A 26,078-nucleotide genomic window follows, 5' to 3' on the forward strand; every position below is an offset into this window, starting at 1 on the left:
AGTCAAAGAGTCATAGAGCGATACAGCACAGCAGGCCCTTCGGCCCATTGAGTCTGTGTTGACCATCAACTGCCCATTTACGTGAATCCCACACTAATATCCGGATGTGGAATTCTGATGCTGTAGCCATTAGTGAGACTTGGTTGCAGGAGGGGCGGGACTGGCAGCTCAATGTTCCGGGGTTCCGATGTTTTAGACATGATAGAGGGGGAGGCATTAAAGGGGGCGAGGTGGCATTACTCATCAGGGAAAATGTCACGACAGTGCTCAGTGAGGACATACTGGGGGGCTCGACTACCGAGGCAATATGGATGGAACTGAGGAATAAGAAAGGGACGATCACGTTAATGGGACTATATTATCAACCTCCCAATAGTCAGCGAGATTTAGAGGAACATATTTGTGGAGAAATAGCAGACAGTTGTGGTAAATATAAAGTTGTGATAGTAGGTGATTTTAACTTTCCACATATTGACTGGGACTCCCATACTGTAAAGGGACTGGATGGGATCGAGCTTGTCAAATGTGTTCAGGAATGTTTCTCCAATCAATATGTAGAGAGGATGTGATACTGGATTGCCTCTTAGGGAATGAGACAGGGCAGGTGACAGAAGTGTGTGCAGGGGAACACTTTGGATCTAGGGATCATAATTCCATTTGTTTCCAGATAATTATGGAGAAGGATAGAACTGGTCCTAGGGTTAAAATTCTAAACTGGAGGAAGGCCCATTTTGATGGCATCAGAAGGGATCTGGCAGGCGTGGATTGGGACAGGTTGATTTCCAGCAAAGAGATGCTTGGTAAGTGGGAGGCCTTCAAAAGTGAAATATTGACAATACAGAAACTGTATGTTCCTGTTAAGATAAAAGGAAAGGCTGACAGGTTTGGAGAACCTTGGTTACTGAGGATATTGAGGTCCTGGTAAAGAAAAAGGAGGCGCATATCAGGTATAGGCAGTTAGGATCAAATGAGGCACTTGAGGAGTATAAGAAATGCAAGAGAACACATGAGAGAGAAATCAGGAGGGCAAAAAGAGGACATGAGGTTGCTCTGGTAGACAGGGTGAAAGAGAATCCCAAGGGAGTAAGAGCAAAAGGATAGCAATAGACAAAATTCTTCCTTTTGAAGATCAGCGTGGTCATCTATGTGTGGATCCAAAAGAGATGGGGGAGATCTTAAATGAATTTTTTGTTTCTGTATTTACTGGAGAGACAGACACATAGAGTCTATAGAACTGAGGAAAAAGAGGAGTGAGGTCATAAACTGTATCCAGATTATGGGAGAGGAGGTGCTTGCTATCCTGAGGTGAATTAGGGTGGATAAATCCCCAGGGCCTGACGAGGTGTCCCCTCGGACCTTGTGGGAGGCTAGTGCAAAAATTTAGAACGACTTTAGCCACGGGTGAGGTGCCAGAGGACTGGAGGATAGCCAATGTTGTTCTGTTGTTTAAGAAAGGCTCTAAGAATAAGCCAGGAAATTATAGGTCAGTGAGCCTGACATCAGTCATGGGTAAATAATTGGAAGGTATTCTGAGGGACAGGATATACAGTATAAGTCTTTGGATAGACAGGGCCTGATTAGGGATAGTCAACATGGCTTTGTGCGTGGCAGGTCATGTCTAACCAATCTAACAGAGTTTTTCGAGGAGGTTACCAGGAAGGTTGATCAAGGGAAGGCATTGGACATTGTCCACATGGACTATAGCAAGGCCTTTAACAAAGTTCCACATGGGAGGCTGCTCCAGAAGGTTAAGTCGCTTGGCTTTCAGGATGAAGTAGTCAACTGGGTTCAACATTGGCTTAGCGGGAGAAGCCAGAGAGTGGTAGTAGATGGTTGTCTCTGACTGAAGGCCTATGATTAGTGGTGTGCTGCAGGGATCGGTGTTGGGTCCGTTGTTGTTTATCATCTATATTAATGATTTAGATGATAATGTGGTAAACTGGATCAGCAAATGTGCAGATGACACCTAAATTGGGGGTGTAGTGGACAGTGAGGAAGGCTATCAAAGCTTGCAGTGTGATCTGGACCAGCTGGGAAAATGGGCTGAAAAATGGCAGATGGAATTTAATGCAGACAAGTGTGAGATGATGCACTTTGGGAGGACAAACCAGGGTAAGACTTACACAGTGAATGGTAGGGCTTTGAGGTGTGTGGTAGAACAAAGGGACCTGGGAATACAGGTCCATAGTTCCTTGAAAGTGGTGTCACAGGTAGATAGGGTCGTAAAGAGAGCTTTTGGCACATTGGCCTTCATAAATCAGGGCATTGAGTATAGGAGTTGGGATGTAATGTTGAAGTTGTATAAGATGTTGGTGAGGCCATTCTTAGAGTATTGTGTGCAGTTCTGGTCACCTACCTACAGGAAAGATATCAATAAGCTTGAAAGAGTGCAGAGAAAATTTACACAGATGTGGCTGGGACTTGAGGACCTGAGTTACAGGGGAAGGTTGAATAGGTTAGGACTTTATTCCCTGGAGTGCAGGAGAATGAGGGGAGATCGTATAGAGGTATACAAAATTATGAGGGGTACAGATAGGGTGAATGCATGCAGGCTTTTTCCCCTCAAGTTGGGTGAGACTAGAACTAGAGGTCATAGGTTTAGGGTGAAAGGTGAAATATTTAAGGGGAATCTGAGGGGGATCTTCTTCACTCAGAGGGTGGTGCGAGTGTGGAACGAGCTGCCAGTGGAAGTGGTGGATGTGGGTTCAATTGTAACGTTTAAGAGTGGTTTGGATAGGTATATGGATGGGAGAGGGATTGAGGACTATGGTCCAGATGCAGGTAGATGGCACTAGACAGAAAACTAGGCTGGCATGAATTAGATGGGCCAAAGGGTCTGTTTCTATATCTTTCCTAATGACTCTAACATCTATTCTCACCAGTTTCCCATCAACTCCCAATATCCCACCACTCACCCCTACAGTGAGGGCAGTTTGCACCAGCCACCTACCCTACCAACACACACATCTTTTGGATGTGGGAGGAAACTGCAAAGCACTCGGTGAAACCCACATGGTCACAGGGAGAACGTGCAAACTCCGTGCAGACAACGCCCAGGTCAGGATTGAACCCCAGTTTCTGTGGCACTGGGAGGCAGCAGCTCTGCTGAAGGAATCTGAAACTCGGGGCATAGACTCAGAATAAACAAATAGTCTCAAAGAAACAAAATTGAACACTGAACCACAAGGAGTCAACAGCACGTAAGGAAGAGACTCAGGAGAAGTCTGTTTAGCCTCTGGAGCCCACTCCGCCATTTAATAAGATCTTGGCTCCTCTTTTCTGCCTCTTCCCCAAAATCCTTGATCCGAGCATTCCAAAATTCTGCCTATCTTGGTCTTGAATGGATTCAACATCTCGGCTTCTTCAGCTCTCTGCAGTCAGGAATTCCAAAGCTTCACTGCTCATTGATACAATAATTTTCTTCTCATTTCATCTTTAATGGGTGACCTCTCCTGAGACCATGCACCAAGTTTCATATTCCTCCATATTCTCTCAGCAGCTACTCAATCAGGTACCCACAGAAACATGGATCGCCACCCACACTGGTAAACCCTGGAGTTAAGGACAAACCTGCTCGGTCATTCCTCGCTGGATAAACCCCTTCATCCGAGAATGAACCCAATGAATCATCTGTGCACAACCCCTGAAGTAAGAAGGGACCAAAACCATGTGCACTTAGAGCAGGAGATCGCGATCTAATTCAACAAGTTTCAAAGAGGAAACCAGTGCGATCTGGGGAACAAGTGCCAAACAAGCAAAGGGCACAATCAGAGAGGGGGAGGGAGCAAACAGTTTCCCATGGACAGAAGGCACAGTGACTACAATGAAACATTTTTTGAACATTGAAGAGAATACAATTTGCTCACTTTCCAAACAACAGGATGCAACATTAAAAATAACTGAAAACTGCAGATGCTGGAAATCAAAAATAAAAACAGAAAATGTCAGAAACACTCAGCGGATCAGGCAGCAGCTGTGAAGGAAGAAACAGAGCTAACTCTTCAAGTTGAAGACCCTTCATCTGGCTCTGATGAAGTGACTCTGACTAGAAATGTCAACTCTGGTTCTCTTTCCACAGATGCTACATGTTTCCAGCATTTTCTGCAAATAAAATGTTTCATTGGTTGGAATTACTTCTGACTTAAAGATAATTTTTAAAATCTGTTGTTATAGTTTATTTATTTAAAAATATAAAACCAACCAGTATCCCTCCAATTCTGGAGTGTTGCTCAGCCCTGAAATTAATTGTTCCACTATTGGCCGCCCAGACCCCAGGCTCTGGATGTCACTCCCACCTCCCACTCTCTCTCCTCAGTTAATATATTCCTTCACATTGAGATTTTTGGTCAAGCTTTGAGTCACCTGTCCAAACATTACTTGTTTCAATGTTTTGTTCGCTAACATAAAGTGAAATGACTTGGAACATTTTTGTTATGTTAAAGGTGCTATATAAACAGAAGCTGATGGTATTGAGTCACAGAGTCATAGTCAGAGTTATACATCACAGAAACAGGCCCTTCGGCCCAACCGGTCCATGCCAACCAAGATGCCCACTAAAGTTAGTCCCATTTCCAGTGTTTGGCCCATATCCCTCTAAACCTTTCCTATCCGTGTACCTATCCAAGTGTCTTTTATATGTTGTTATTGTACCTGCCTCAACCACTTCCTCTGGCAGCTCATTCCACCCTCCATGTAAAAAGTTGTTCCTCAGTTTCCTATTAAATCTCTCCCCTCTCACCTTAAACCCATGTCCTCTAGTTCTTGAATCAGAATCAGGTTTATCACCACTGACATATGTCGTGAAATTTGTTGTTTTGCGGCAGCAGTACAGTGCAAGACATAAAGACATAAAAATTACTATAAATTACAAAAATGAATAAATACTGCAAAAGAGGAATAATGAGGTTGTGTTCATGGGTTCATGGACCGTTCAGAAATCTGATGGCGGAGGGGAAGAAGCTGTTCCTGAAGTATTTAGTGTGAGTCGTCAGGCTCCTGTACCTCCTCCCCGATGGTAGTAATGAGAAGAGGGCATGTCCCGGGTGGTGAGAGTCCTTAGTGATGGATGCCGCCTTCTTGAGGCACCGCCTCTTGAAGGTGTCCTCAATGGTGGGGAGGGTTGTGCTGTTGATGAAACTTGATTCCCCAACCCTGTCATTCACCCTGTCTGTGCTCCTCATGATTTTACAAACCTCTATAAGGTCACCCCTTATTCTCCTACACTTCAATGAATAAAGTCTGAGTCTGTCCAACCTCTCCCTATAACTCAGTCCCTCGAGTGATTAAGGATGTTACTTTGATCAAAAGAGACAATACGAGAGGTAACTAAGCAGTGGAGACATGATGGCATAGTTAACAAAGGGAGAAGGATTTGAGGTGGGTGGGAGCTATCTCCTGGCTACTCTCAGAACACAGACATTAGACAGGCACTTTGCAAAGGCAGAGCTTTTGTAGACTTTAACACCTTTTTTTTCTCAGGATAAGCAGACAAGCTCACACTTGAAATGTAGTGAATTTGTGGAGTGTGTTTGGGAGTGTGTCCCAGTGGCAGCAAGGAAGCGGGCTGCATTGGACTGAGTGTTGAGTGGTGAAGTTAATTTAGTTTACAGCCCAGTGCACAGTGAGCATGAGGCTAACAGCAATCATTACACGCTCCAGTAAATCATTGAGCTTGACAGGCAGAAACAGCTGCTAAGATTCATTCACTCGGAGTGATTCTGCTTCCTATTTGCATTATAATAAAAACGATCATTAACTTTGGTTCAGAACGTTGAATCATTAACATGGAGGGAAGTGTTTGCCCCAGGTTTTCTGAAAGAGGAATCCTGGACAATGCCTGTGCTGGGAGAGATATCTGTGCACTAGGTGGAATGCTCTCTCCTGTTGGAATTCATTACAGTTGGCATCGTCTACAGGCCAGGTGTCAATGGCTGTAGATCCTGTGGAGTTGCTTGCTGCTGGCTGATCTTGTTACGTCAGTGCAATAACTCCCTGTAGAGACAAAATATTGGTTCCCTGGAAGGAAGCTGGAAGACGGGGACTGCTCTGACTATCATCTTCCAGACAAAAATATTTAGTTTCTGATTTTTCCTTCAGAGTACAGCACCAGGAGTATGAAATGTTGGAACTCTGCCCCTGATGTTCCCCACAAGATCTTTGCTCATTCTGAAGCCGACTATTTGTCTTGTCATTTTCATGCATTCCTTCAGTTGGTGGCTTCTCCTTCCCCACTAGAGTATTCAGTGCTTATGGCTCTAAGATTTACTATCACATTTTCAAAGCACCTGTGGCAGAGAGTGAGTGGAATACTGATAACCAGATTACAACGGTTTTTAATTCCAAATAGATAACTGGAAGCAAGGTCCTTCCTCCTGGGAAGTGAGAGAGGCGGCAGATCAGTCTTCCTGACACTAAGCATCATCTTAGCAGATGTTTAATGGAAATTTGCCCCTCTGCAATATTAATCACACTTGCAATTAGAAGATTATTTCTATAATTGGACTGCCTTGGCAGAGGATCAAAACTTATTGTCTTGCCCTTCCAAAGTTTTAAACTGTGCGTTATAATCGTTGAAACAAATCCTTCTCTGAGATCTGCACTAATTGAATTTTGCTACGCTAGTTATCTAAATCCTATTCCAAATGGTTTGTGCACATTTTCCCTCTTTAGTGGCTCAGACCAATTGGGCTGAAGCACACTGCCTGGGTAATATTATGTTCTAAATGTGCCAATGTATATTGTTACCATCTGGACTGTGCTTGCAGTGTGTGCCCTTTCAACTACATCTCCCTGTGACTCAGATGGTCTTATTCTGCTTGCTGTTTTTGTAGTTATTGTGGGATTTGCTGATGTTGCACCTGGCAGTCAATGACTTTCTGACCATTAAACAGGTAGTGGGACATTGTGGACCAAGGTGTGTGCTGGAAACTCTCAGAAGTAACAAGTAGGTCTGTTGTTGAGGAATAATCCAAGCTACAAATATATTCAGAGAATATGGTCACAATGAGTAACCTCGGCCAGTCAGCTGCACCTCGTCCAGTTCACTGAAACTCGCCATTGCTTGGGACTGGGACTGATGCTGTAATTGTACGGTTTATCACCACAAATCACCGGAAAGGAACTGCCAGTACTATCCCTTTGTGCCAGTGGCCAGTGTTGTCATTGGTAAGTCAGGTGGTCCTGAGAATGAGCCTCACTCCAACACCAGCACAAAGTTCCACGCTGACATGGCCGTGTGGTACTGAGGGAGTGCTGGACTGCTGGGGGCATCTCCTCTGGATGAAATCTACGGCCCACTGGCTGTCTGCTTCCTCGACTGGAAGTGAAAGGTTCAAAGAAACAGAAAGGCGTTTCCTCCTCTGCCCTGGTGAATATTTCTCTAAACAGCTGATTGTATGTGAAGTACTCTGGACTGTCCTATCGCTGTGAGAGGTGTAACTTTTCTGTTTTCATTTCTATTTTGTGTCACAATACAGGAGAGATGAGCAGCCTCCCTGTTACCTCCCTCTTGTGTTTCCCTAAAGATCCCTCAGTGAACAAACCCAATGGAAAAACAGACACACAGAAAACAACTGTTGATCCATGTGTGTCCTGCTGTTTTTGGGGCAATTAGAGCACTGTAATCGCAGACTGCATAAGCCAAGCACCAAGCCACTGTCTGACAACATACAGATTTGGCAGAGGCTGCAGCAGTCCAAGGGTCTCCACAAAGATGCAGTTGATCCACATCACCCTGTGAAACTCACCACCAGCACTGAGCTACCAGCACTGAGCGGCGATGCATGGCCAAGAGACCAAAAGGTGGAAGGAAGCTGAGAAGAAATTGAAAAAAGAACCAATCGAAACAGTCAGGCAATACCTGCCATAGCTCAGATCCCACTAAGTACAGCAGGTCACGGTCACAGCCTCAGGAAATGAGAGCTGACAGGTGCTCCTGAAGAACCCAACACATTGTGTCTATGAGAGGAAGTAAATCACCTTGTGATGTCAACCCGTCTCTCTGAACCACAGCTCGAGGCTTCTCTTCAGGTTAATTCTTGCTCCTTCACCCATTCCCGCCTCCTCCTCCACAACCATCTGATTCCCCGGGACACTTGCAGTGTCGCTGTTCTAGACCTCACCATACGATGGGTAGCCGGCAACACCATGTTGAAATCAACAACAGACAGCACCATATGGCCAGGTGGCAATGACAGAGCCATTACAATCTGCAGTAGTCATCCTCCACAAATCTAAATTTCCTGGAAAAGGAGGGTTCTCAGACCAGGCAGGGTGCGTAACTTGGACAGCAACATGAAGCTGCAGCACAAAGGGATCAGTAGGAGACGAGACAGGCAGAGGAGGAGCTGGTCTTACCTCAGCTGGATGGCCAACCTCAATGTAGGCACAGACCGGGTGAAAGGCTCCTGTCCCACAGGCATACAGGTGTGTCTGATTAAAGTGTTCCAACACCCGGATGAAATTAGCACATTCTTTCTGTGTGAGAGATAAAGAGAGAGTTATTCAGTCACCACTCCGAGCTATTGCACTCAAGCTGGCTTCAGTTCAAATTATTTTGGACAACACTGACTGTTTCTGGAGCTGATGTCCATATTCTGTAAACCATGCCAGACTTTCATCTGAATATTGGCAACTTTGCTCTTTACTTTGAACTAATCAATGCAGGAGGTTGGGAACCGATGCCTGCAGGTTGCAGGTTTGACTCACAATGACCTTTGAAGGAAGCAAAAAGGACATCTGATGGATCATAGCTCCCCAGAAACAAGCATGAGCACCATAACATGAGGCATGTCAAATCTCCACAACTTCAATACAGGAATACCTAACAGGCTTGGAGTAGTAATTTATACCAATTTACCTACCTACCACCTTAGGAACTTGAAACAGGGAGATTTAACCATCATGAGGAGGAAGAGACTCACTGGATGAATTATAGATTGGGCTGAGGATCAATTCACAAGTGGGTTCTGCTGATACAATGTTGGATCATCCTGCACACCCTCAACCTCATCTGGGCAATGGTCGAGTCTTAAATTAGCCAAAAGTTTGCTTTCATGAAGCCCCAAAAAGTTCTGAAATCTTGCAGTACGTCTGCACAGAAAGTTTTTATTACAGTGGAAACCTTGCAGGAAGTTATGACAAGTGTGGAGATGGTAGAACTGTAACTGTTAGAGCTGATCACGTGACCACTGCGTGACTTGCGTTAACGTAGCTCGATGCTGCCTGTTGGACTGGTCAGAGCAGTCCTGCTGAGATGGATCACAGCATGGGGGCACAAGAGGGGGCCAGAACATTGAACAAAAAACAATAACACAATTAAACTAATGTCACAGCAATGTTTTAACAGCCCCCACTTAAACTCAAAGTTTCACATCATGAATACATTAATATAGATGATAAGGAAATCAGCTCTTATTTCTCGTGTGTTTTGCACCACTGCATACTATCATAAAATAACAAGTAACCTTTGGCATTGGGACAATCAGCTGATTGAGGTGATGACTGGAAACTGTTGAAGCCTTGAGCTGGGGATATTTCAGTGAATGTGTAAAGCCAACAAGATGCCGTGACAACATCTGTGGAGGTTGAGTGGATCACAAAGAACCTCAACTGAATGTTGATCATTTTCAAGGCAGTTTTCTCTTGTTATTTATCACATACACAAGAGCTTTAGAAACAAAACAATGCAAAGTACCAGCTAAAAATAATACATTGGCCAAGTTCCTAATCTTTCTTGTTCAGGTTCTGTCAGAACCACTATCAAAGCTATGAAGGTTCAAACCTATTGAAGACTGTCAGAGAAATACTGGAAGCATTTACCAGCTAAACACAACTGAACAGCTCCTAATAAGAACTGCTGTCAGCTGCCTAATGCTCACTCACACACCCATGGTTCTTTCTGATTGGGCAGTACATCAAAGGCCATTGGAACAGAATAACAGACTAAAGGACAAACAGACTCAGCCCTGTAATCTTGCTCCTTCTACAGACGATGTATTATTAACAGTATCGTACATCCCACCCCAGCCAAGAATAGCCAGAGGGAGAATGGGGCATAAATGCTCCTGAATTACAAGTTACCAACAAAATCACAGAGTATTCACCCTCGTACCTGCAACCATTGCTGACATTAACCATGACCTGCCACCCCAAATCCCAAACTCAACACCGGTCCTTACATGGTCTCTGGTTCTCCTCATCTGTAAATGAAAGTCAAAATATGGGAGATGCTGCAAATACTGAAGCAAAACCAGAAAATTGTGGAAACACTCAACAGGTCAGGCAGCATCTATGGAGACAGAAACAGAGTTAACGCTTCAGGTCAAAGACTCTGCGTCAGAACTGGTGAAGAAAGAAGACAATGAACACAAAGTGCTGGAGGAACTCAGCGGGTCGGGCAGCATCCGTGGAGGGAAATGAACAGTCGACGTTTCGGGCCGAGACCCTTCATCAGGACTGGATCAGAAAGATTTTAGTTTGAAGATGCAAAGAGTGTGGGGGAGCGATGGGTAGGGAGTGTCTCTGATAGTGTGAAGCCAGGGTTGCCGTGGTGATAAAGTGTTGATGACAACATTTGGTTGAAATGTTAATGAGTAGTTAGAGAGAGAAAAACCAACAAAGGAACCTGTGAGATGCACAGCTACAGCAAATGCCAAAAGGCTCAAATACAGATGTAGGTCCTTTACGATTTACCCACGCTCAACCAGATTCCACACCAGACACATCTTCCGCTCCCAGGACCACTGCCTCTGCAACACCCTGAGCTCTTCTCCGTCTCCACCAGCCATTCCCTGTCCCACCGCACCTTCCCTTGGAACCACAGGAGATGCAACACCTGTCCTGTCACGCCTTCCCTCCTCATCATCCGGGGACCCAAATAGTCCTTCCAGGTGAAGCAGGGATTCACTTGTACTTCTTCTAATCCAGTGAACTGCATTCGGCGGTTACAATGTGGTCTCCTCTACACTGGAGAAACCAAACACAGATTAGGTGATTGCTCTGTGGAGTTCCTGTGCAGAGTCCACCAGGGTGACCCTGAATGTCCCATTGCCTGCCACTTTAATTCCCCATCCCACTCTCGCTCTGTCCCAACGGTCTGTGACCTCCTACTCGAGGAACAGCACTTCATCTTCCAGCTGACAAACCCAGTGTCAAAGCCTAGAACAGGTATCTTGCTTCCCCTGCCTGAGAACTTGTCAGTGTGACTTCAGAGCAACTAGCCGTGACTTCAACCCCCGGCAACTCTGTGTGTGTAACAAAAGCCCAGAACCACCCCGTGAAGCAGGATGAAGGAACAGAGGCAGTCAGGGCCTTCAGTGGGAAACTGGATGGGCTCACAATAGAGGGCAAAAGACCAACAGAGAGACCTCAGGGCGTAGGTACATAGTTCCTTGAAAATGGCAACACAGGATGGTGAAGGAGGCATTTGGCACGCTGGTCTTCGTTGGTCACAGTATTGATACAGGAGTTGAGATGTCATGTTACAACTGTACAAAATGTTGGTCAGGTCACGTTTAGAGTACTGCGTACAGTTCTGGTCGCCCTGCTGTAGGAAGGATGTCACTAAACTGGAAAGAATGCAAAGGAGATTCACGAGGATGTTACCAGGACTGGAGGGCTTTAGTTATAAGGAGGGACTGGATAGGCTGGGACTGTTTTCCTTGGAGTGAAGGAGGCTGAGGGGTGACCTTATAGAGGTTTATAAAATCATGAACGCCACAGATAGGGTGAATGCACACAGTCTTTTCCCCAGAAAAGGGAGTCCAAAACTAGAGGGAATAGGTTTAAAGTGAGAAGGAAACATTTAAAAGGGACTTGAGAGGCAACTTTTTCACACAGAGATGGTGGGTATATGGAACGAACTGACCGAGGAAGTGTTGGGGGGGTACAATAGCAACATTTAAAAGATGCTTGGACGGGCACATGAATAGGAAAGGTTCAGAGGGATATGGGCCACATGCAGACAATTGGGACTAGCTCAGTTAGGCAACATGTTGGCATGGACGAGTTGGGCTGAAGGGCCTCTGTGCTGTATCGCTCTAATACAGAAGGACCATAGGAAATGGGACTGAGGGGATTGCTCTACCTGGAATCAGTGTAGACTTGATGAACTGAATGCCCAGTAACTACCTTATACTTCACCATTTGGCAAGTTCAGATAATGAGCTGCCTTGAGATGCAGTGAATGATGTCACGAAGACAAAATCCCACTACACTACACCAGGCAGATGATGGAAACAGGATATTTCAGCATGTCTAGAGTTAGTTAAATATCTAATGGGTGCAGTCATCCAAAGAATGGTGGCGGCAGAGGATGCAGAGACAGGATCAATTACACAAACATATCATTACTTGTTAGATTTTGTTTGAAAAGAAACTAACTAACTCTGCTGAAAACACTTGTGAATGGAACCAGCAGTGTTTCATCTGGAGCAGCGCAAAGCGGACGCAGCTTCCAACTTGACCTCCACAATGAAAACACCCAACTTGTTCCTCAGCTGCTTCACACTGTCCTTTAGGTCCCCGGGGTTTTACAGGATGTAATCACTTGCATTAGCTCGGAACCAATATTTGTTTGCTGCGTTAGTCTTAAAGAGTCTCATCAGTCTGTCACCTTGAGCCATTTCTTCCACTTACTGTCCTGGACTCCAGTGTGAAATAAGGCAGTAGCAAGCTCATTTGTGTTGAGGGAGCAGTTTTGCTCTGTTGCAGATACCAAACATTTCCTCCAACACTTAATAAAATGTCAAGAAAGTTTTCTTAATGATAATTGGAATGCATTGGCTTGGAAAGGAACTGTGTTAATCATGAGGCCGATTGACAGCCCACACGAAGAGCCGTTGTACAGGCTAATCCCCAAGCAAACCTTTCAGATCTCCAACACTGATTAAGCAGTGTCATACAAGCTTTTCTGGCCAGTTATAAAAACAAGAATACATCTGTATAAACATGTTTAACGCAGAAGCAAATTGGAAGAGAATAAAACCATCTGGGTGAGCACCGCTGCAGCTAGATTATTGCAGGAAGAACAGAGTGAAATCCTGGAATGAAGTCATTCTTCACCTTCCATTGGTTTATATTAATATAGTTGATAAAAGAATCTTAATATCAGTTTGTTTTAAGTAAACTGTGTGACCAGTTGCTCCAGCCACCCACTTCCGCCATTCCATCTTCCCCTCGCACGTGATATGAGTCCAACCCCCATCGCTGCAGCTGAGAAGTTTAAATTCAGCCAGTTAACATTTGGAATTAAAAGTTAGTATCAGTAACAATGAGCAGTGGTGATCGTTGACCACTGATCTACAATGAAGCTACTGGGTTGCTATAAACTCATCAGTCCACTAATGTCCTTCAGTAAGGAGGTCTGCAGTCCTCACCTGCTGACCTATATGTGACTCCAGACCCAGTTTGATTCATAGAGTCATAAAGCACCGAGACAGGCCCTTCGGCCCAACTGGTCCGTGCCAACCAAGACGATCATCTAAGCTAGTCCCATTTTCCCGCGTCTGGTCCATATCCCTCAAAACCTTTCCTATCCCTGTACCTCTTCAAGTGTCTTTAAAGTCGTTCATGTAACTGCCTCAACCACTTCCTCTGGCAGCTCGTTCCACATACCCACCACCCTTTGGGTGAAAAGGTTGCACCTCAGGTCTCTTTTAAATCTTTCCCCTCTCTCCTTAAACTGATGCCCTCTAGTTTTTGATTCCCTTTTCCTGGGAAAAAGGCTGCGTGCACTGAACCTATCTGTGCTCTTCATGATTTTATTCTCCTCTATAAGGTCACTCCTCACTCACATGCTCCAGTGAATAAACTCCCAGCCTGCCCAACCTCTCCCTATAACTCCGGCCCTCGAGTCCTGGCGACATTTTCATAAACCACCTTTGCAATCTTTCCACCTCAACGACGTCTTTAACTCTTGATGCCTGATGACCCTCTTCAATGACTCAGCAACCCACGGTTCTTAAGAGTCATTCAACAAAGCAGATCAAGTCACCCAGCATTGGTCTGGGCACTGAATTTGTGCACGATACAGGCACATCGAGCCCAGATGATCCTGCAAAACCTCCCTCATAAATATCTGGGAGAGATGTCCCACAAACATCTGGGACAGCTGTCCCACAAACATCTGGGAGAGATGCCCCACAAACATCTGGGAGAGATGCCCCACAAACATCTGGGAGAGATGCCCCACAAACATCTGGGAGAGATGTCCCACAAACATCAGGTTGGTTATGTCTATAATTAACTCTTGCCTGAGCAAGGACCTGGACCCATTGCAATTTGCCTACCACCGCTACAGGTCTACAGTGGATGCAATCTCACTGGTTCTCCACTCGGCTTTGGAGCACCTAGACAACAGCAAAACATATATCAGGCTGCTGTTTATTGATTACAGCTCGGCATTCAACACCATCATCCCCTCAGTACTAATCAACAAGCTTCAAAACCTGGGCCTCTGTACCTCCCTCTGCAACTGGATCCTCAACTTCCTTATTGGGAGAGTACAGTCAGTTCGGTGATAACATCTCCTCCTTGTTGACAGTCAACACAGGCGCACCTCAAGGGTGCGTGCTTAGCCCACTGCTCTACTCTCTCTACATATATGACTGCGTGACTAGGCATAGGTCAAATATCATCTCTATAAATTTGCTGATGACACTGTTGTTGTTGCAGAATCTCGGATGGCAACGAGGAGACATACAGGAGTGAGCTAGATCAGCTGGTTTAGTGATGTCACAACAACAACCTTGCACTCAACTTCAGCAAGACCAAGGAATTGATTGTGGACTTCAGGAAGGGGACATCGGGAGAACACACACCAGTCCTCATTGAGGGGTCAGCGGTGGAAAGGGTGAGCAGCTTCAAGCTCCTGGGTGTCAACATCTCAGAGGATCTATCTTGGGCCCAACACATTGACGCAATCATGAAGGCATGCCCGCGGCTTTACTTCATTAGGAGTTTGTGGAGGTTTGGTACGTCACCAACAACTCTTGCAAATTTCTACAGATGTACGGTGGAGAGCATTCTGACTGGTTTCATCACCGCCAGGTATGGAGGCTCCAATGCGCAGGATCACAAGAGGCTGCAGAGGGTTGTAGACTCAGCCATCTCCATCACGGGCACAACCCTCCCCACCCTTCCAAAGGCTGTGCCTCAAGAAGGCAGCATCCATCACTAAGGACCCTCACCACCCGGGACATGCCCTCTTCTCATTACTACCATCGGGGAGGAGGTACAGGAGCCTGAAGACCCACACTCAATGATTCAGGAAGAACTTCTTCCCCTCCGCCATGAGATTTCTGAATGGTCCATGAACCCATGAACACTACCTCGTTATTCTTCTTCTTTGCACGATTTATTCTGTGATTTATAGTAATTTGATGTCTTTGCACTGTACTGCTGCCGTGAAACAACACATTCCACGTCATGTAAGACAGTGATAATAAACCTGATTCTGATTCCGATTCTGAGTGGAATTAATGAGGCTTTTAGACAGACACATGAACGTGCAGGGAATGGAGGGATGTGGATCACGTGCAGGCAGAAGGGATTAGTTTAAGTCAGCATCGTGTTCAGCACAGACGTGGTGGGCTGAAGGGCCTGTTCCTGTGCTGTACTGTTCTATGATCTCTGTTCTGTTCTATACATGCTGAGTAACACTGGAGACAACACAGCATAAGGTCCTGAAGGACAAGTGTGGGTATATCCTGCTGGATTGAGCAACTCCCTCTTGCCTCTCAGTCAATTTCCTAACCAGCTCAATAATTTGCCTTCAGCTGACGCCATGAGTTTCCCCTTTGGCTGGCGGTCTGTTTGAAGGGACTGTATCAAACTTCTCCTGGAAACATTTCAACAGCATTGATAGGTACTTCCCTCGACTGTTCTGTTACCTTCACCCTAGAACTGCCCTCACTTCCCTGGAACTGCTTGGCTTCCTGAAGTTTGGGAAACCTGTGGGACAAGGTTAAATGGTTAAAGCAGGTTAACTCAGTGACTGCCAACCTGATGAAAATATCTACATTAAAACTCACTCTCCCGGGAGTGGTGTGGCCTCTGGCTCTCTTGTTTGTTCCATTAAACCCAGAGATGGCAGGTTGGGCCCAGGTTGGGAGTCAGGTTTTAGATATGTACCTGTCAACCTCTTCCCCTGAGGCCAATATTTTCATTTTTAATGTGTGGCAATTAACCCTTCAATAAAAGCTGGGAAACCAAATTTAAAACAGAAAGATTTGGGAGACAGAGCAATCCACTCACGTGGTAAAGGAGAAGAAAGTTTGCCACATCTGGGACAGTTGATTCTAAGCAATAGGAAGTACTGCTTGACATTCACTCTACTTACCTCTTGTAGGCACGAACTGCCCAGCTGTGAACTTACCCTGGTTACTCACTTTGTTTGGAAGTGAACTGATTGACACATTAAAGCTGCAAATGTCAATTTTTTTCCAGCAATTATATCATTTCTTTTGCTTCTGAATTTTTCAAAGAGCTTTTAATGTTTTACAGCTGGATATTTCATCCCTGCAATGAGCATTCATAATGTTTTTCTCAGTCTGGGAAGCAGATGCTTGGTGGCATTGCATTGGCGAAATACAGAGGTAAAATGAATGTTTGCAACCAATTAGTGAAATTCACTTAGTCAAGTGAAGAAGCCTTGTGATTAAACACCGTTTTAATCATCTTTTGACCTTGGCATCTGTCAATCATTTGGTTGTGAGCAAGAAGATGTGGTTAGGACACTAGCTTTCTGCCTGGAGTGATTGAACTGGGAGTTTGGTTCAGTATTCTGGCAAACAGGAACGGTTGTATGACAATGAAGTCACACATGGCCATTGGCGGTAAGAAGGAAAATCCATCCCACAACCTGGGGTGGATACCAGGAAAATCTGTTCGGGAAACGGAGTAGGTCAGACCCCATCTGCTGACACAATGACTGATGATTATGCGTCTACCTCAGTGAAGGAAACATCCCACGGCCCCTCCAGAAATCCATGAAAACAAACATTCAATAACTGTCAGAGCTATTCATTGGGAGTATTCTCACCTACTTCCAATGCTTGAGCTTTGGTTCTGTTTTCCTGCACTTTGCACCTTTGGGCTTAGCTCAGAATAACCAAACCACTGAAAACAGTATGTGTATTAAATAACGAATTATCTTTCCCTCAAATTGCTGTATGAGGTGTGCTGATCGATGGGTAACAGAAGTCCCATTTTAAATGGAGTCTCTGCTGACAACGCTGCATCCACAAATGGTCTGGGACAGGCAGCAAGATGTACAGCAGACTATTCAGCAAACAACGTCAATTTACTCAGCAAACAGTTTTGGAAGACTGGAGGTAGAGGAAACTACAGCAACTTCTCCCCGTAAAACGAGAACAACCTCCCCCCAGAAAACAAAGTGAATGTTGGATGGCCAATCATACATCGCGGCTATCAGATCAATTTCAGACTCTTACAGGAAAGAGGATGCTGGGATTGATTGACAGAAGAATTACCCAATCACACTCGACGTCTATGGGAACAGGCTTCCCTGAAAACAGACTGGTGGAAAGGTTTATTCAGATGCATTCCTTGTACTCCCAAACTGTTGGTACAACTAACTAAAAGCAGCCACGGCACCCTGGAAACATTAATGGAAAAGCTCCATTTTGTAAGGAGCTGGTACTAGCAATTCAAATAATTGAGATTTAATTTTATAATAACATGGTCCTAATCAATTAGCAGCAGTTGAGTTAAGATGACTTGCGTCCCAATCACTTCACGTGCCATTCTGAGATGTGACCTCCCTCTGAGAGTTCCCACCCAATGCCCTCCTGTACATCCGCCCTCAACAACACTCTGAATCACACACTTGCAATGATTCACACTGCCTTGATATTGTATTGTGTCCAATCTTTGCTATTTCAGTGATTGATACTCTGGGATGGAATGCTATTTGAAAAGTTTAATGCAGCAGGGATCTTAAAATCAGTAAAAGCTCATTGATTTTCCTCCCATGAAAGGATAGAGGAACAGGGAGAAGTGGAGGTGTGAGACGCCTGCTGTGGTTAGCATCAAGAGTGTGAAGTCAGCTCCCATAACCTTCAGCAACATTATCAAGGCTTCCCTAATCTTCAACTGAACTGAAGTGTTTCGCATACAAAACACAGCCTCAGAGCTGGAAGACCCAAAACGTTGGGAATTCCCTCCCTCCCACAGATGTTGCTCAGCCCACTGAGTTCCTCCAGCAGTTTGCTTGGTTGCTCTAGAGTTGTAGGAGCTCTGAAACAATGTTTTGGGGGTGAGAGAATCATGTAGCACAGAAACAGGCCCTTCCCACCTGGTCCATGCCGACCACAGTGCCCATCTACACCAATCCCATTTGCCCACATTAGGCCTGTATCCCTCCACAAGTACCTGCACTTCTTCCCAATCCAAGTACTCGTCCAGAAACCTTTTAAATCTTGTCATTGTATCTACTTCCACCACCTCCTCTGGCAGCCTGTTCCAGATATTCACCACCTCAGGTGAAAAACTTACCCCTCAGATCTCTTACATTTCTCACGTCTCCCCTGTGCCTTCTAGTTCTGGACTCCCCTGCCCTGAAGAAAAGACTGAGACTCTCTACCCTATCTGTGCCCCTCATAGTTTTATAAACCTCCATAAGGTCACCCCTCAGCCTCCTTCGCTCCAGGGAAAACAGTCCCAGCCTCTCCGATCTCTCCTTATAACCCAAGCCTTCCAGTCCTGGCAACGTCCTTGTGAACCTTTTCTGCACTTATGTCTTGTTTTGCACAGTTTTGCTTTGTTCCACTTGACTGAATCTACCTCGTTACGACCTTTCACATTGTCTGCCTGCACTGCACTTTCTCTGTAGCTGTGACACTTTACACTGCATTCTGTATTGTTTTACCCTGTACTGCCTCAATGCACTCTGTAATGAATTAATCTGTACAATCAGTATGCAAGACAAGTCTTTCACTGTACCTCGGTACAAGTGACAATAATAAACTAATTCTGATTCCAATTCCTTTAGCTCAATTTATCCATGCCAAACAAGATGCTAATCTCACTTGCCCACATTTGGTCCATATCCCTCTGAACTTTTCCTATCCCTGTATCTGTCCAAATGTCCTTAAACGTTGCAACTGTACCCACCTCTACCTCTGGCAGCTCGTTTCATATCCCCACCTCCCTCTGTGTGAAAAACTTGGCACTCACATTTCCTTTAAATGTCTGCCCTCCCACCTTAAACCTGTGCCCATAGACTCCCCTATCCTGGGAAAAAGACTGCAACTATCTACCCTATCTACGCCCCTCATGATTTTATTATAAGGTTACCCCTCAGCCTCCTTCACAACAGGGAAAGCAGTCCCAGCCTATCCAGCTTCTCCTTATAACCCAAGCCCTCTAGTCCAGCAACATGTTTGTGAATCTTTTCTGCAGCCTCTTTAGTTTCAAAACACATAGCAATCCCCTGCCCTAGCACCAAATGGTGAGGGTTTGGACCATACCAGCAGAAGGCTGAATCAGGTGCCAACATTGGGCCTATAACCTTGCCTTGAGCACACCAGCCCATGGGACATGCACCCTTGCAGGCCGATCACATGTGCACTGTAATCCACAATGTTCATGTGTTTCAGCCAAAATCCATCCATTCAGTCCAGTGGAACAAAGCAGAACATGCCCTTGATTCCTTGAACCATTGCAGTGCACAGGATGAAATCAGTCATCCTGGCTAAACTGGTTTGAGCTCCTCTGCGAATGTATGGTGATAGTCTCCATGATGGTGAGGCCTATCCCAGCAAGGTCAATATTCACCATTCCCTCCTAACTGTGCGTGAGTTCTGCCCAACACAGCCACGATTCAAGCCGCTTAATTCAGGTGCTGCTTCAACTTTGCATCCTCAGGATTTGTTCACACATCATTAAAAAAAATCATACCGTTGAATGTCTCTTGAGACATAGTGAAGCTGGAAGTGTGTGGTGTTCGGGGTAATTTGATAGCACATCACCCCGTTTACAGACAGTAGTTTATAACTTCAAAGAACCACAAAGGTTCAAGTCAAAAGTTTATGCAAATTGTTAATCAGCTGATCCTACATCATGTGACATAATCTCCTTAACAGGGCACTGAGCTTGTCAAACAATGAGTGGTTGTCTGAAATGAAATGAAATAATTCTAGTTAGTCTGTTACAAGCTTTTGTTGGCTCATGAGTAGTGTGATGTAATGAATTAATTGAACTGAGGTGTTAAAGCCAACTAGGACTTTATCCCTCAGCACCACCATCTGAACTGTCCACCAGACCATGATCTGGTATCTAGTGGGAGCTCAGGGGGACAGTGTCCTCAAAACAGATGGAAACGTATCAACCATAACTCAGTGTGTTGAACAGAGGCCGCAGATGATGCAGGTTTTGTAATCGTTGGCATGGGAAACGTGATGAATTTTATCCTATGTGGGGACCTCCTCCAAGATTATCCCTGGCTCAGCACGTCTTAAGTTCATGTCAGTTCAAGTGATTTCCTCTGAATGTAGTGACAAAGGATGCAAACAACAGTCCCTGTAGGTATTTCTGAATGCTCCCCTTTAAAGGCATCGAGTCAAAGAGCAATACAGCATGGAAACAGGCCCTTCAGCCCAACTTGTCCGTGCCATCTGTTGTAGCCATCTGTACTAATCCCATTAACCCCATTAGGTCAGCCGCCGTCTATTCCTTGGTGATCTAAGTACTTCTCTAGATGCTTCTTAAATGTTATGAGAGTCTCTGCCTCCACCACCCCCTCAGGCAGTGCATTCCAGAGTCCAACCTCCACCCCCCAGGGGAAACATTCCTCTTCAGATCCCTTCTAAACCTCTTCCCTTCCACCTTAAGCCTGTACACGTCTTACACACCACCACCATGGGAAAAAGATTTTTACTCTCTCCCCTCTCTCTCCCCCTCATGATTTTATGCACCTCGATCAGGTCACCCCTCAGCCTCCTTCACTCCGGGGTAAACAAACCTAGCCCATCCAATCTCTCCTTTTCCTTTCAACCATAATGTTCCAACCTTGGCAACATCCTGGTGAATCTCCTCTGCACCCTCTCCAGTGCAACCATACCCTTCCTGTGGTGTGGTGACCAGAACTGTTCCCTAATTGACATTTTATCAAGTTGTAAAATGACGTCCCTGGCTCTTATATTCTGTGCTGCGGCCAGTGAAGGGAAGCATACCATCTTGTCCACCTGTGCTGCCACTTTCAGAGATCTATGGACTTGGATCCCAAGGTCCCTCTGTTCACCAACACTCCCCGTGTCCCTACCATTTACTGTGTATATCCTGGTCTTACTGTCCTCCCCAAGTGAATCACCTCGCATTTGTCAGGATTAAATTCCATTGCCATTGCTACACCCAACTTTCCACCTGATCCATATCGTGCAGTGGCCTCGGACAACCTTTCTTGCTATCTACAACACCACCAATTTTCATCTGATATGCAAATTTACTTACCTTATCTCCTGCATTCTTACCTAAGCCATCAATGTACATCACAGAGGTCCCAGCAGCAATCCCTGCGGTACACCACTGGTCACAGACTTCCAACCAGAAAAGCAACCCTCTACCATCATCCTCTGCCTATTACTAATCCAATTTTGCGTCCAATTTGCCAGCCTGACCTGGATCCTTTGGATTTTAATACTCTAGACCAGCCAACCATGCAGGACCTTGCCAAAGACCTCACTAAAGTCCATGTTGACAACATCTACTGAGCTCCCCACTCCAATATGTTTAGTTTCTTCCTCAGGGAACGCAGTGAATTTTGTGAGGCAGGTTTCCCACGAATAAAGTCCAGCTGACTAAAGAGATAAATGATCCCTTCACTGGTGAGTAAACATCAATAAAACTGCCATTCGATGATTACAAATAAATAAAGAGACTAATGGCTCCATTAGAACTTCAGGGACAGCTGGTTTGAACGACTGCAGAACTCACTAGACTCAATAGTGAATGCAACTTAATCACAACCCACTTTCCATCGCGACTAGAAGAGGTACTCAACAGTGATTGGGGATCTGCACAGGATGGTTTACTTCCTCAATCTCTAACCCAGTCAAATGTTGATTTACAGCAAGCACAAGACCTCACTGAGTTCCCAGATCTTGGATACTTCCACCCTGGTTTTCATTGTAGCGATGGGAGGCAGCGAGGGTGGGTGGGAGGGAGAGAGGGTGGGAAGGAGGGAGGGAAGGTGGGAGGGAGGGAGGGAGGGTGGGGCCAGAGTGGATCCCTATTCGGTGGGTTGTTTTCCACAGCCTGACAAACAACACAAGTCTCTCTGATTGTTTTCTGTTCATCTGAGATTCTCAGAGATGCCTGCGTCCAACCAGTCTTTTCAGCATAAAATGAAGTGGCACATGTGTGTACACACATTGCACAAACACATGCTCAAGTGCACATGCAAAGTCAAATCCAAACACACACACACACGCACGCACACACGCACGCACACACACACAGACGTACACACACATCCACACACACAGACACACAATCATACAAACACACACAGACATACACAGACACACAGAGACACACACAGACACACCCACAAACACACGCACTCACACACACACACAGACACAGATACAGACATACACATACACAGGCACAAATACATAAACAAGAACACAAGAAAACAGGAGCAGGAGTAGACCACTCGGCCCCTCAAGGCTGCCCCAGCAATCAATGTGATTGTGGCTGATCTATTCTGGCCTCAACTCCTCTTCTGGGCCATTCCTCCACACCCCTCTGTTCCTCAATCCATCAAATCTTTATCCACCTCCACGTTAAATATGTCTAACAATCCAGGCACACAGAGAAACACATCAATGTAAATGCGCGAACACACATAGTGGAGACAGAAAGTCCCTGCACCTTCCTCTGTCAGATGCAAGGACTCAATCACTGGACCTGCCACCTCCTTCACTGCCGTTATCTGATTTGTCGGTGGGCAGGTGCGTGTATCTGGGAGACAAGACCTGATCAGCCAACTACTTTCCTCAAGAAAGACTTCACCATACAGAACGTTCTCCAGATCTGCTGACGATTGCTTCGTGAGGGAAGATGTGTTTCAGGAATGGCTGAGGCTGTGCTTCAGTCATGTCCTCAGGGTTACTGCTTCCCTGGCTGAGCAAGGTCTGCCCCGGCATCTCTCCAAGCCCATCCATGCTTAGAACCCAAATTACTCAGCATGTAGTTCCTTTCGTTGGGCTTTAATGATGAGCTTACATTTTAATTTATTACATTTCATCAAACAGGTTTTATGATTCATGCCCCCAGGCAAACAATACTTGACTTTACAATTGCTTGTAAAATACTTACTTCCTAATATTGAGACACTTTCATTGAGGGACAGAAGTATTTAGTTGTAACTGGAGTCATAACACAGCGTACATGAAAAGCTGCAGTAAACTGCAATCATTTACCAACAGTAAGAAACTTGTTTTAGACGAAGATATCAAAGGGATCAGATTTGAATGTGTGAAGTTTAGAACATAAGACAGACATGTGGCAGCCCAAAGATCACAGCAGCTGTGTCAGGAGGGAGGTCCTGGACCACATTAGGTGTACTTCGCGACAGGTGAGAGGCTCAGGTACCTGTGGTCTCCTGGGCACGGAATTTATCTGTGATGGTGCAACAAAACTACAAAGCAAATTCTTCATGAACATAAAGACATGGCTGGCAGCTGCTACAAGCTGATTACATGCCTGAATCATTGGACTCATGGAGTGACACAGCATGGAAACAGGCCCTTTGGCCCAACTGGTCCGTGCCGACCAAAATACCCATCTGAGATAGTCCCATTTGCCAGGTGTGACCTTCATCTCCATGTGACAGGCAGTCAGATTGGTTACAATCGTGGAGTGAAACCACAAAGACACTGAAAAGTAAAAATACCAGAGATGCTGGAAACCTGAAATAAGAACAGAAAGTGCTGGAAACTCAGCAGGTCAGGCAGCATCTGTGGAGAGAGAAACGGCTAACGTTTCCAGTCAATAACCTATCGTCAGAACAGAGAACAGCCAGAAATCAAGTGTTTTAAGTCACAAAGAAGGGGTGGAATGGACAATGGGAATGTCTGTGATAGGATGGAGAGGAGAGGGATGAGGAACACAAGTGATGGTGATGCAGGCTGAGGGAGGCACTGAAGGTTTGGTAATCCTGGCTGATCTGTGTGGCAGAGGAATGGAGAGAGGGACAGGAGTGAAGATAAAGCTGGAGAAAGAAAATACAAAAATCTGAATGTGAGCAGTGGTCTGGAGAAACCCACCAATGGAGGAGCTGGAAACTTGAGAACAAAAACATTCAGCTGGTCAGGGACCATCTGTGGAGCGAGGGGTAGGTGTCCCCTTTCATCAGTACTGGCCGTTCTGATCCGAACCAGAGAGGCATGTTGTCTGCAATCGTTGACAGAGTTAGCCCTAAACCTGAGAATCTGCGGGCTGTGTAACACCAGCTCCTCCCCAACGTACTGTACTTTTAGTCTCCACTGAACTGAGAAGGCAGCGGGTGTGGAATCCTTTAGCTGGGTCACACAGGGTGAGGAAGCTCCTCCTGGGCTCAATCCCTGATGGAATGCGTGAAAGGGACGCATGCATCAGGCAGAAGCCCACCTATCAACATGCTCCTCTTTAACTGCCTCAACTCTCCCAGAACTTTGCAAGGCCCATCCACTGACGTGTCCAATTGCTCAGGCCAAGGTGTTGTTGCGAGGTGCTGAAGGTCCAATTTCCCACGCCCCGTTGTTGTCCACCTTCTGCCTCAGGACCCCCAAACACCAAATCACCAGAGTGAGCAGTGTTGCTGCAGGCACAGCCTCACTTCCACAAGAAAATACTGCACTTGTTGAAAACCTGGGATAAAACCAGAGAATGCTGGAAGTCCTCAGCAGGTCAGGCAGGATCTGTGGAGAGAGAAGCAGCTGACAGCTCAGGTCCACACGCACGATTCTGGCTGCTGAGATTTCCAACAGCTTCTGCTGTTTCCTAACCTTCCCTGATACTGACTGTTAACAAGTGTCAACTGGTGCCACAACAGTTCCTTACCACCACATCTTTACCGGCCCATTTGCATTCATCTCTCCGCGCAGGGGTTGGAGGCCACACAATCTGAAACATCAACCAGCGCACAAGAACAATTAGTTTTCTTCATATAACATTATCAACTTTCAACTTCATTAATTTCAATGTTAGTTTTCCAGGAAGTATCTACAGTGAGATTGAAAATGTTTCAGAACATTCCTGGGAAGGCTGCAGATGGCTCTGGGAGATTGAGCAGGAAGTGAGGTGGGGAGGGAGGAGTGTAAACTCCCAGAGAGATAAAGGGCGCAGGTTGAGCAGGTTTTGAGATACTTCAGTAAGTGCGGTGCTCGGTGAGACTGAATACAAAGGCAGGATAACTAACTGTCCTGAACCAACACTACACCTGTAGCATGCACTCCAGGTCAGGAGTGTAACCTGCCACAGGAGACTGGAGGAATCTGAAGAGTCCACAATAAGAATGTGGGGCAACCTGGAAATTTGCAGTGGGAGGTCAGGGGGCTGGAGGATCACCACTTGGCAGGAGAAGTACGGTCGGTCCAGTGTGGGGCTAGAGTCCAAGTGTGGTTGCATCATAGTCTGGGACGGTGATTTGAATGAGCAGGAAAATAAGAAGCTGCAGAAAGTAGTGGACTCAGCCCAATACATCACAGGCACATCCCTCCCCACCATCGGGAGTATCTACAGGAGGCGTTGTCTCAAGAAGGCAACATCCACTGTCAAATATCCCCACCATCTGAGCCATGACATCTTCTCACAGCTACCATCGGGCAGGAAGTACAGAAGCCTGAAGTCCCACAGCCCTAGCTTCAAGAACAGCTACTTCCCTTCAACCATTCGGTCCTTAAATCAACTGGTAAAACACTAATTAGTGCAGTTTAGCAACACTGTGACCACTTTAATCACCTTGCACTAAAATGGGCTTTGTGTTTTTTGTTCTAATTATGTTCTTTCTTGCAAAAATTGTGTTTAATTTATGTTTAATGTATGTTTTTCTTGTGAATGCTGCTTATCTG

At 45.6% G+C, this 26,078-nt stretch overlaps 1 protein-coding gene across 5 annotated transcripts in view; it reads right to left on the reverse strand.

Moving 5' to 3' along the window:
- Positions 1-26,078, reverse strand: part of LOC127580343 (semaphorin-3A-like) — a 271,887-nt gene that overhangs the window by 86,541 nt on the left and 159,268 nt on the right. For 4 of the 5 annotated variants that reach the window (XM_052033670.1, XM_052033668.1, XM_052033667.1 and 1 more), the window contains exons 4-5: positions 25,069-25,131; positions 8,356-8,475 (exon numbers count right to left, since the gene is read on the reverse strand). In XM_052033670.1, coding sequence (XP_051889630.1) covers positions 8,356-8,475; positions 25,069-25,131 — 183 coding nt within the window. The remainder of the gene's footprint in view (positions 1-8,355; positions 8,476-25,068; positions 25,132-26,078) is intronic. The other variant, XM_052033671.1, reaches the window with a different exon arrangement.

This window comes from Pristis pectinata, chromosome 19, assembly GCF_009764475.1.
Source record: "Pristis pectinata isolate sPriPec2 chromosome 19, sPriPec2.1.pri, whole genome shotgun sequence".
Classification (NCBI taxonomy): Eukaryota; Metazoa; Chordata; class Chondrichthyes; order Rhinopristiformes; family Pristidae; genus Pristis; species Pristis pectinata.